Source organism: Vidua macroura, chromosome Z, assembly GCF_024509145.1.
Source record: "Vidua macroura isolate BioBank_ID:100142 chromosome Z, ASM2450914v1, whole genome shotgun sequence".
NCBI classification, from domain to species: Eukaryota; Metazoa; Chordata; class Aves; order Passeriformes; family Viduidae; genus Vidua; species Vidua macroura.
The window spans coordinates 45,030,580-45,041,362 of record NC_071611.1 but is presented as its reverse complement, the minus strand read 5'-3'; the positions used below and the strand labels follow the sequence as shown (position 1 = coordinate 45,041,362).

At 39.5% G+C, this 10,783-nt stretch overlaps 1 protein-coding gene across 1 annotated transcript; it reads left to right on the top strand.

Moving 5' to 3' along the window:
* The first annotated feature begins 295 nt into the window (after positions 1–295).
* LOC128821792 (neuronal acetylcholine receptor subunit alpha-6-like) lies at positions 296–9,716 on the top strand. Its single transcript, XM_054003107.1, is given in 7 exon segments — positions 296–394; positions 397–610; positions 2,958–3,097; positions 4,243–4,287; positions 5,335–5,444; positions 5,586–6,570; positions 9,594–9,716. Coding segments are annotated over 7 exon segments (1,716 nt in total).
* Positions 9,717–10,783: the final 1,067 nt, after the last annotated feature.

Sequence of the window (10,783 nt, the reverse complement as noted above, 5' to 3'; positions counted from 1 at the left end):
TAAAAACATGTAACATCCATTTCTATCACCTGAAGAATAAATTCCCAGCTAAGAAACTGAAGCTGTTTCACCTCAGTATATTCTGACGGACTCACTCAGGTGATCACCGGGCAACAGCTAAAGCAGCTGCTTCAGCACGATGAGAGCTCTTAACCCTTGGGTGAGGGGCTGAGTGAATGCTCCCCCTGCTCCATGATGGCTGTCCTGTGTCTTGCCTTCCCTCTCTCTCCTGCACTCTTACACATTCCCCGAGGCAGGGGTGCGGGTGCCTGGAAATGGGAAGTCACCTGATAGGATGCTGCCTGACTCCCTTCACTCTGCTTGGCATAAGCTCCCCTTGCCTAGTGGTAGTGAAAGCAACTCTGCAAGACTTTGCTCTGCTCAGCAGGCTGCAGAGTTTGCTGCAGATGCAAAACAGAAATCTATCCTTCTACTGCCTACTTGCCATCAGGAGGGTTATATGTCTTCTTGCCTCTTGTTCCTTCCCCCAAACCTCTGTTCTCAAAAGGAAGCTCTGTTCTGCTGCTAGCAATGCATCCTGAGACGCGGCTATGTTGGTGTTGCCCTGCTTTCTGTGTGTGGACATTCGTGTTCACATCCTTGATTAAAGGTAGGCTCTCTTTGATACCAGTTTCTAGAATATTTTCTAGTTACTGTCTCTGCTTCTGTTTTCTTAAATGAATTCAATGTAAATCTTCCACCAGCTATTTTTAACCTGAAATCTGTAACATTTCAACAGTATTTGAAAAAAGCTAAAGTAATAATAGTTTTCCAATGTAAAACTCTTTATTTTTGTTTGCTAAGTAATGGAAGAACTGTTTCTAGAAAACAATAGAAATGGATTAGGGTTCCTAGTAGTTTCATTTGGTACTTGAATTTGCAAGTGCTTAAATAATGCAGGCTATGGATGTGCATGGTCAGTACTCACACTTTCAAAAGTGAGAACTTTACCTATCATTGTTTACTATTGTTTATGATCTGTGTTTTAAATATGCTGTTCACATTTCTGTTCACAACTCTCACAGAGTTTAGCAGGATTTTTTGCTTTTAGGACACATTTATTTTGAAAGTCTCGCTTCTCCAGTTGACCAAGATGTGTATTAAATATACTGCTTGTGTTAGCAAGGCATAAGAAACTGTCTTAAAGCAGCACCATGGGATAAAACCTAAATACTTGTCTGGTTTTGTTACTTTATTTTAAAGCATGCGTCTATTAAGAAGCCAGTGGGAAATTTTCAAATGAAACATGTTTTTAGACATATTTACTTTAGTCATGAGACTTCATGTTCCCATAGTAGTGTGCTTCTAATCACAGTGCAATGGATGGTGATGATGAAATCTGAAAAGAAAAAAATTAGTTACTTTTTGAATGAAACAATACATGATATAAAAGAATCCAAACCTCATGATACATTCATGTGTCTTCTCTGAATGATGCAGAAATGACGAAGTAAAGCATCAAGTTTTCAAATTTTTACTAGAATTTTCTTTCCATACATGTAAGTGACCAGTAGCCAACATTTCATCTTGCAGTCATGATAATCCCCTGCAATTTCAGAATGTTTTGTATCACCTTAGAGGTGAAATCTCTTTTTCAAGAACAGGGGAAGGACAGTCTAATCATTAAAGTGCAGCATACTGAGACCAAGTGTCTCCCTGCAGGACATCTGCACATCCACAGGCCTTTGTGTTCACTGGAGGATATATAAATTGCAAATTTATGTGCCAGAGACCATGCTGCCTGCCACAAACCCCTGGTATGTTTAATGTTTGTAATCATAAAGGCTTATCATGGTTATTTGCCTGATGTGTTCTAGTGCAATTTGGGACTAATGCAAAAAACTTATGACAATGAATCTGAAAACAAATTTTTCCTCAATTGTATTGGTAATATCTTTGGGATCATCATATAGCTTTGATAACAGAGCAGTGCACAGCATGAGATGGATATTCCAAATCTTGAGCTTATAAAACATTTTTATTTTAGGTGCTGAATTACAGTAATGTAATAGCAAAGTTATTCAAGAAAATTGTTCTTCTGAGCTGTTGTTGCCAGAGACAATAAAATTTAATATTTTCATTTTGAAATCAAAGTGTATAGCCTGTTACACATAATCCAAACCTAAAAGTTATTTTCACAGTGTTAGTGAAAATAACTTTTAGGTTTGGATTATGTGTAACAGGTTACGAGCATTCTTCTTAACGCTGCAGTGAGTCAGCTCAGTGCCTGTCACATACCTTGTTTCTTCTAAGCCATCTGGTCTGCTCTTCATTAATGAGGGGTTACAGCTGTGATCTGCTTGTTCCCAAAGAACAGTTCTGTATTACATAGATGCATGCTATTCTATAAGAAATGTTAATATTTCCACTTTTTTCTTGTTTATAGAACTTAATAAATGAACTTTCTGCAAAGAAAAATTGTGCTATCTAAAGAGTGGAAATAGCAATCGTGAGGATAAAATGCAGTCATAATGTCTAAAATTAGGAGGCATCATTGTAGTCCCCTTATCACCTGATAGAGATTTTGATATAGTAGTTTCAGCCTCAAGCTTTTAATTTCTAAGTAGGTATGCTTTTCATAAACACCCTGTTTTACCAGGAAGATTGACAAAGATTAAATCTGTCACATTTCTACTTCTTATATTTCACACCACATTACTTTGGTGTGATACCAGGGTGGGCCTAATGGAGGCTCACAGGCTAAATCCAGCTTAGGAGACAAAATCTCTGAAGCCATTACCTTACTATTTGAGGAAACAAGGAGTAGCCAGCATTCTGCAGGAGGATGTTTTCAACTGACACCATACTTGCAGCCTCTCCTCTCTGTACTCTGGTGGATTTAAACATGGTCACAAGCACAAGATCCAGAAATATAGCACCGACTAGTATCTTATCCAGCACATTCTTCCCCATTTTCTTACTTCTGGCTTAGCTGTTCTTTATCTTTACCAAAACAGATGCCACAGCCTGTGAATCAGAGGAACGGTTATTTCACAGACTCTTCTCCAAGTACAACCAGTTCATTAGGCCAGTGGAAAATGTGTCTGATCCTGTTACAGTGTATTTTGAACTGGCCATTACCCAGCTTACAAATGTGGTAAGACTCACTACAGAATACTGCTGAGCTTTGGGGATGGTTGTAAACACATGCAAATCGCTGAAGCAGGAGATGTAATCGTGATGGCTACACACACCCACAACTCTCCTAGCTTTCATTTCATGCATGTCTAAGCGCATGTGCTAAGACCTTTGCTGTTCTTTCAGTCAGATTAGTTGTTCCAGTTGCTTGAAGAAGTGGTTTGAATGACACAAATTTATTTCCTTACTCTGTAGCATCAAACCCCTCTTCTCCTGGTAGCAGCCTCCAGAGCCCAGGGCAGAACTACTGAATGTTCAATCCCACGCTTCACAGGGCTAGCATACTGCAAGAGGGACCTAGTGTGTCCATGCTGTGTGTAGAGTGTGACCAGTTCTCCTTTGGGGCTATTGTCATTTCCCAGTAATCCTGAGGGGAAAAATCTTCTCATTTTTTGCATTCTTTTTTTTAATCTATTTGTTTCAAAATGATGTAAGGGAAAAGTGTGGCAAGTGGAAGAGTGGTGTTTTAAAGCATGGAGGTGGGGATAAACGTTGCATGTTTTGGAATGCAAATGGATGTGGGGCAGACATGCTGGGCAGGACAGAGGCAATGTGGAAGAAGCAAAGCATCACCTTTCTGATTCATGACTGATTGGCAATTCCAATAAGTGACTGTAAAAAGAAGGTATCTGTATAACAGTTACCTAATTTAGTGCTGGTCAAGTGCATCTGCTCTAGAGGTTTGCATAGAAATTCAAAACACTGTGATACAGATGTAATTTTCCTTGAATCTTGACCAAATCTGTACTGTGTAATAAGAGCTTTTTAAACGCTGAATCCAACAAAATACACAGCCACAAGAAGAACATTATTCTTTTGGTACAGGTCAGAGCAATTCTAGGCTGTGTGCTCTCCAGATATTCAAATGCCTGGCAAAACAGTGCAGCTTTCTCTATATCTGATATTTATAGAGCATTTTTCAGTAAAGTTTTATTAATTTTTCAGTAGGGTTGCACACAACAGTGTACCATGTGTAAACCTCTTGAAAGATGCTAGAAAAATATCTGCTATCAGTTAATGTGAAATTCTATTTTCCAGTTTTATGGGCTAAGCTTTTGGCCATCTCAGGATACTATAACTGTTTATGCCTGTGTTTCTTTATAGGATGAAGTCAATCAGATTATGGAAACAAATTTGTGGCTAAGACACGTAAGTGACTGTGTTGCATTTTTCATGCATTTTGCATCAAAATAATGAAATGTGTGTTATTTGTAAGTTACATCTATAGAATAAGTTTTTCTTTTGTAACAAGGATTTAAAAAAAATAATAAGCAGAAGCTCCACAATTGAAAAAGTAATTTCTTCATTCTCTTTACCTAGAAGTTACATCTTCTTCCTTTCCTGTGGGATATATTCTTCTCCAACTTCATGATGATTGGTTTTCTTCTGGAAAATTGAGCTGGATGTACTCCTTAAAGAGTGATTAAATATGCCACTCTGCAGTCCTAGGTCATCCCCACCAAAATATTTATTAGAAAAAGGAACATGCCTCCATTATTCCTAATAGTTTTAATATTTTTACATAGGTAAGCATCCTTATAGGACCTCAACTGCTGAGAAAATATAGCTGACTTGAACCATTTTTTTCAGGCACTGATTGTAGTCCACGCAAAGTTTTTTGTAAAAAATACCATAGTTAAGATAGGTGAGAGATCATGGAGCATGGCCTCATGATAGGGCAATAGACAGCAGTGCAAGAGAGCTGCTGTGCATCCCTTGCTGCCCTGACCTGGTATGTCAGTACTCCTGTGGAACCAATACTGTCTTCTGTCAGCTGCTGCCTGTTTATGTGCAGGTGGGCCAAACATGGGGGTGCTGGTCTCCTCTGGTGCTGTCCTACTCTCACCTGTGGGGTGCTGCAGCAAGATCCCTATTTTCTCTTGGCAGTGGGGAAGTAACCTTTCACAAGCAAAGCTCTCTACTGATGTCACAAGACAGAGGAGAGATCTCAGCATGCCAGCAGTTCATAGCAATTGGCACCCCATCCTGCCACAGAGAAGAGAGTAGCAATCAATGGGAGCAGTATTCATACATGTCCAGTGTTTCTCCAGGTCATGGCCTTCCTGTCTTTTGGACCATTGTCCCCTTCTCCACATGCTACACTTTACTATAGTCTGTCATTTTACAGGAAAATGTGAGAAACAGATATTTGTTGATAATTTAAAGTTTTGTAATCCTGGTCCATTCTTCTTTCAGATTTGGAATGACTACAAGCTGCGATGGGATCCCAGACAATATGACGGCATTGAATTTGTTCGGGTACCAGCAGACAAAATTTGGAAACCAGATATTGTCTTGTATAATAAGTATGATGATTCATTTTACCCATTTTATTCATTCATTCAAATCTTTCTCTCAAAAATGTCCCCTTGCAGCACCTATAAAAACACCCATTACATTTTACTTTTGGAGTAATTTTTTTGGTTTTGCCTCATTTGTTTTTCAAGTGCTGTGGGAGATTTTCAAGTTGAAGGCAAGACCAAAGCCCTCCTTCGCTATGATGGAATGATCACCTGGACCCCACCAGCTATTTTTAAAAGCTCTTGTCCTATGGATATTACTTTTTTCCCATTTGATCACCAGAACTGTTCACTCAAATTTGGCTCGTGGACCTATGACAAAGCCAAAATTGATCTTCTGATCATTGGATCCAAAGTAGATATGAATGACTTTTGGGAAAATAGTGAATGGGAAATAGTTGATGCTTCTGGCTACAAACATGATATCAAATATAACTGCTGTGAAGAGATCTACACAGACATAACATATTCTTTTTATATTCGAAGGTTGCCAATGTTCTACACCATAAATCTGATCATTCCCTGTCTTTTCATCTCATTCCTGACTGTGTTAGTTTTTTACCTGCCATCTGACTGTGGCGAGAAAGTTAATCTTTGCATCTCAGTGCTTCTTTCTTTGACTGTATTTTTACTGGTGATCACAGAAACAATCCCATCCACTTCTTTAGTAATTCCCCTAGTCGGTGAATATTTACTCTTCACAATGATATTTGTGACTCTGTCAATTGTCATCACAGTGTTTGTCCTCAATATACATTACAGGACTCCAGTGACACACACAATGCCCAAATGGGTAAAAACTGTCTTTCTTAGCCTGCTCCCCAAAGTCCTGTTGATGCAGAGGCCACTAGAACAGCAGAAAAAAAACACCTCCAAAAAAAACAAGAAAGTATCAGGCAGTAAGTTGGGCAAGTCAAAACACAGCAAACACAAAGACATCAAATTGCACAAGGAGCTGTGGTGCAGTCACCACAATCAGGCGACTGAACTCCCTACCACCAAAAGACAGCTGAGCCATCAGTCACTGAGATGGATGGCAGAGCACATGGAGTACTCTCCAGAGGTGAAGGATGTCATTAGCAATGTCCAGTTCATCGCAGAGAACATGAGATCTCAAAATGAAACCAAAGAGGTAAGGGAGGTAACCATCCCTTTAGGGCTTGTTTTGATTGTATTGAAATCAATTGTAATGACAAGGTGGAGTGCCTGTGTGTAAAGATCAGGGGCTAGGTCAGCAGGGCACATGTCCTGGTAGGAGTCTGTTACAGACCACCTAGATAGGATGAACAGGTGTGTATTCTACAGGAGGCTGGAAGAAGTATCATGATGTATTCTACAGGAGGCTGGAAGAAGTATCATGATCACTAGCCTTTGTTTTCATGAGGGACTGCAACTTGCCAGGAAGCTGCTGGAAGTGTAACATAGCAGGAAGAATCAGTCTAGGAGTGTGTGGAAGATAATTTCCTGGCAAAAGAAGCAAGCCAGCCAGGGAAGGTGCCCTACTGGATTCATTGTTTGTGAACAGAGAAGGACTAGTGGGAAATGTGACAGTTGGAGGCCCTGGGCACAGCAACCACAGAATGATAAGAGTTTTCAGTTTGGGGTTAAGTTATGAGAGGTGCCAAGCAGAACTGGATCTCCAGCAGTTAGACTTTGGCCGGTTTAGGAAATTAATTGCCAGAGTCTCTTTGGAGTGAGTCCTGAATGTCAAAGGAGTCCACAAAGGCTGGATGAGGTCTAATAAGGAAATGCTAAGGGTACAGAAGCAGTAGCACAAGTTGCTGGGGAAGAATACCATCTAATGGGTTGTTTGTGTCAGGTCATAATTTTTTTTTCTCATTTGGGATTACTATCATAGAAAATGGTGCACATTGGAATTTAAAAGGTCCTGGGGCCACATCATCATGTGTAAACACAAACGAAAAGAAGCTGCAAGAGGATTTTCTGACATCAAGAACTCATAAGGAACAGAAATTTCTCTGACACTTCAAGATATTTATAAAAGTTTTTAGAACCTAATGGAACATATATCTTTGATCTGTCATTGAAGTTTTGCTTTTTGTTTTGAAGCTTTTTAGATGGTATGATAATAAAATGATGGTAAAATCCATTTAGATGCTATGATGGTAAAATCCATTTCAAAGCTAAATACTGCTGTATTGATATTGAAAATCACAACAACTTTATAAGGGAAATGTTGATATGCATTATTTCTATTAGCATATTTTGTTGAAATTCATACCACTTCAGTGAAACCTAAATATCATCTTTATTCCCCCCTTTCTTTTTCCCTGCAGAAGAAGTTTCATCTGAAAGACAAATCAATAAATTTATGAATAAAAGAGTAGAGTTAAGCTGGTGACTGAATTCATAGAGTGAGAATGTAGCACATGCCAGGCTGAAGCAAAAGACAGGAATCCTTAGCCATAGAGGAGGATGGGGATTGAGCTAAGCCCTCCTTAGTACCCATGGCTTTAGTGTTTTGCTTAACCCACACATTTCAGCCCTGCTTTCATTATCACACCAGCTGCATAAAACATATCCATGTTCTGATTCAGCTGCTTTCTCTGATGGTCTCCCAAAAGGAAGTTTTCTATGCAGTCATCCAAATAACTTGCTGTCTTGATTATACAGCTCAGGAAAAATCTTTCTTTGATAGTTTCAGTGATTTCCATTTTGCAAATCTCTCCTGCCACATAGTCCAGTGTGTTCATGAACAGCTTTGTATCTTATTTTTCAGAACATACTAGAGATGGGAAACATGATTTTTCATTTAGAAAAACCCCCTTTTCAGGGAAGTATCAGGATTTATTCTCAGGCAAGCACTGAGAAAAATTATTCTGGAGACTGCTTCTGCTTCAGCCAGATATACAAAGCAATATGGGTGGTGTTACAGTGTGTTAGTCCTATATAAATAAAAGCCCTTTAAAAATTGTAGAAACATTACAACATGTTGTAGAAACATGTTTTCTACAACAACTGTAGAAACTCCAAGCTGTTGGAGTTCTTCCTGAGTGTGCTTTCATGCCAAGTACAGCTTCCATGTCTGATTTTCAGAAGTTCTCTAAGGTTCTTCCCTGACTACCAGCCTGTTTCTATCCATGGTCATGTTGCTATCATGGCCACCCTCTTTTTCATAACATCCCTATCACTCAACCCAACACTAATGACTATCATAGCTATCCTCTCAGTAGCACTGGGAGGTTGGATAGGATTAAACGAAATACAAACCTGAAAACTCTTACCTTATTTATCTGTTTCTCAGCTGGGCTGTATTGCCATTATCACAGTCTACAACTTCAAACTTACCCTACTTAAATTTTACTTACACTTCCCAATACCTACTGCTGTATTCCTCACCCTCAACATGATCAAAATCCTAAAGCCACTTGTAGGCAAATATAATAAAATTGGGAAAACAAGTGGAAGATCCCTCAGCAGAGAGCTCTTAACTAGTCACTTGTTTATATGTGTGAATGTTCTTCTGATGCAGTGTTTCTTGTGCAGTACAAGTTTAAAGGTACAGTTTGAAGGACAGAAACTTCATTGAATGTGGTTCTAAGGTCTGTCTCTCAGCCATGCAAAATCCCCTCTGTCCTGGTTAGCACATGACACTGCAGTTTGCTCAGCTGGAACCCATAGTCTATGTTTCCATGTGTCCAGTTTCCTGAAATCAGTGGGGCTTGATTAGTGAGACAGTGTTTCAAATCAGACCAGAATAGCAAACTGTGTCTTGTGTGGGCTGTCAGGATAAATCCTTCAACAGGGTTTAGTGATGTGTAGCTATGGTGGCTGTGCCTGCTGTTAAACCATCCCACTCTGCACCCACCACATGATCAAGTCCTATTTGTTAATATCAGCATCATAACCATGGATAAGCTGCCCTCAGACACAAATATTTAGAACAATTCAGCAGACTAGGACAGTGTTGTATGTTCTCAGACAAAAGTGGTAAAATACCATTAGAAAATCAGCCCCCTCTGAAGAGATGTGAAAACTGCAGCAACTATAGCAACTGTAAGCATTCCTGACTTGCATGTGTGTTCTTCCTTACATTCAAAAGCACAAAGGGCATTTCTACTGCATAATGTCAACTGATACGTATGTGTGTGTTAAACATGTAGTTTATCCTTCTTTTTTTTTATTCTCTTGCAGGTGGAAGATGATTGGAAATACGTAGCAATGGTGATAGACAGAGTATTTCTCTGGGTATTTATAATCCTGTGTGTGTTTGGGACTGTAGGGCTCTTTATCCAGCCACTAATAGCAGAAACATAACTCAATCCACTGTTTTTTATCCACTTTGGCTCTTGTTTCATTTTCAGTTCAGAAATTTACCTTCTATTTCTCTCCTCTAACATAACGCGTCTGGTCAGCACTCAGCCACCGAGGTTCCCAGAACAATAAAGTATGTGTTTATATTTATGTTTGTAAACTGACAGATCTTAAGTATTTAATCATATTTGAAGACAAATGGACTTAATGTTAGAATGTGGTTACCATGTGAGGCATACACATTTGAAAACTCTGTGCTCTAAAATCTTTTAAAATTAGTTTGATATGCCACTTACCTTGCCATGTGACCAAAGTCTCCTTTACTTCCTGATACTGAGTACCAAGACCTTGATGAGCTTCAGTAGGATTTCCAAGCCACATATCTCATCAGGTTAACAGTGGTCCTAGTCCACAGGTTCTGCTCTGAAAACTCTTTCTTGCTCAGGCTCAGACATAAACCCAATAGAGAAGGGTTTGTCCCTGACTAGCTACTTGTCATAGACAGAACTGGTTTGACAGCACTGGACTGATCTGAGGTTTTGTGTTTTTAAAACCCAAGACCAACCTAAATTATGCATATCCCAGCAGAAGAAGGGTGGATACCATGAATCCTATGCAAAGCTGTTTCAAACAGCTGTGCAGCAGTGTTCTGTTTCCTGACTCCTCATGGGTCTGTGCTGTGTGTGCAAACCTGAAATTTAGGGCAATGTCCTTTGGGGCTGATGTTGCTGCTCTATAACCAGGTCTCAATCCTAGAGCATCTCCTCCTGAAACACTTAGTAGATGTGTTCCTGATGTGGTTTCTATAAAATGTGGGTGGTTTACCCTTACGTCCCTCGTTTGTTTATATTCCTGTTTTGTGGTGAAAGGTTCTTCTTAAAAGGCACCACTGCAATTAAACCAAATGGTGCCAAGAATACAAAGCCCTTCTCTCTTATAAGAGCCTCTAAATTTAAGTGTAATGTGTCAATGCAGTGTTTTCAGTGTCTGCCATGCATCAGTCTCTGCTCTGAACATCACCAATCCTTGGAAAGTAAGACTCCCGGTTTCTGAAGTCACTGACTGGCCTT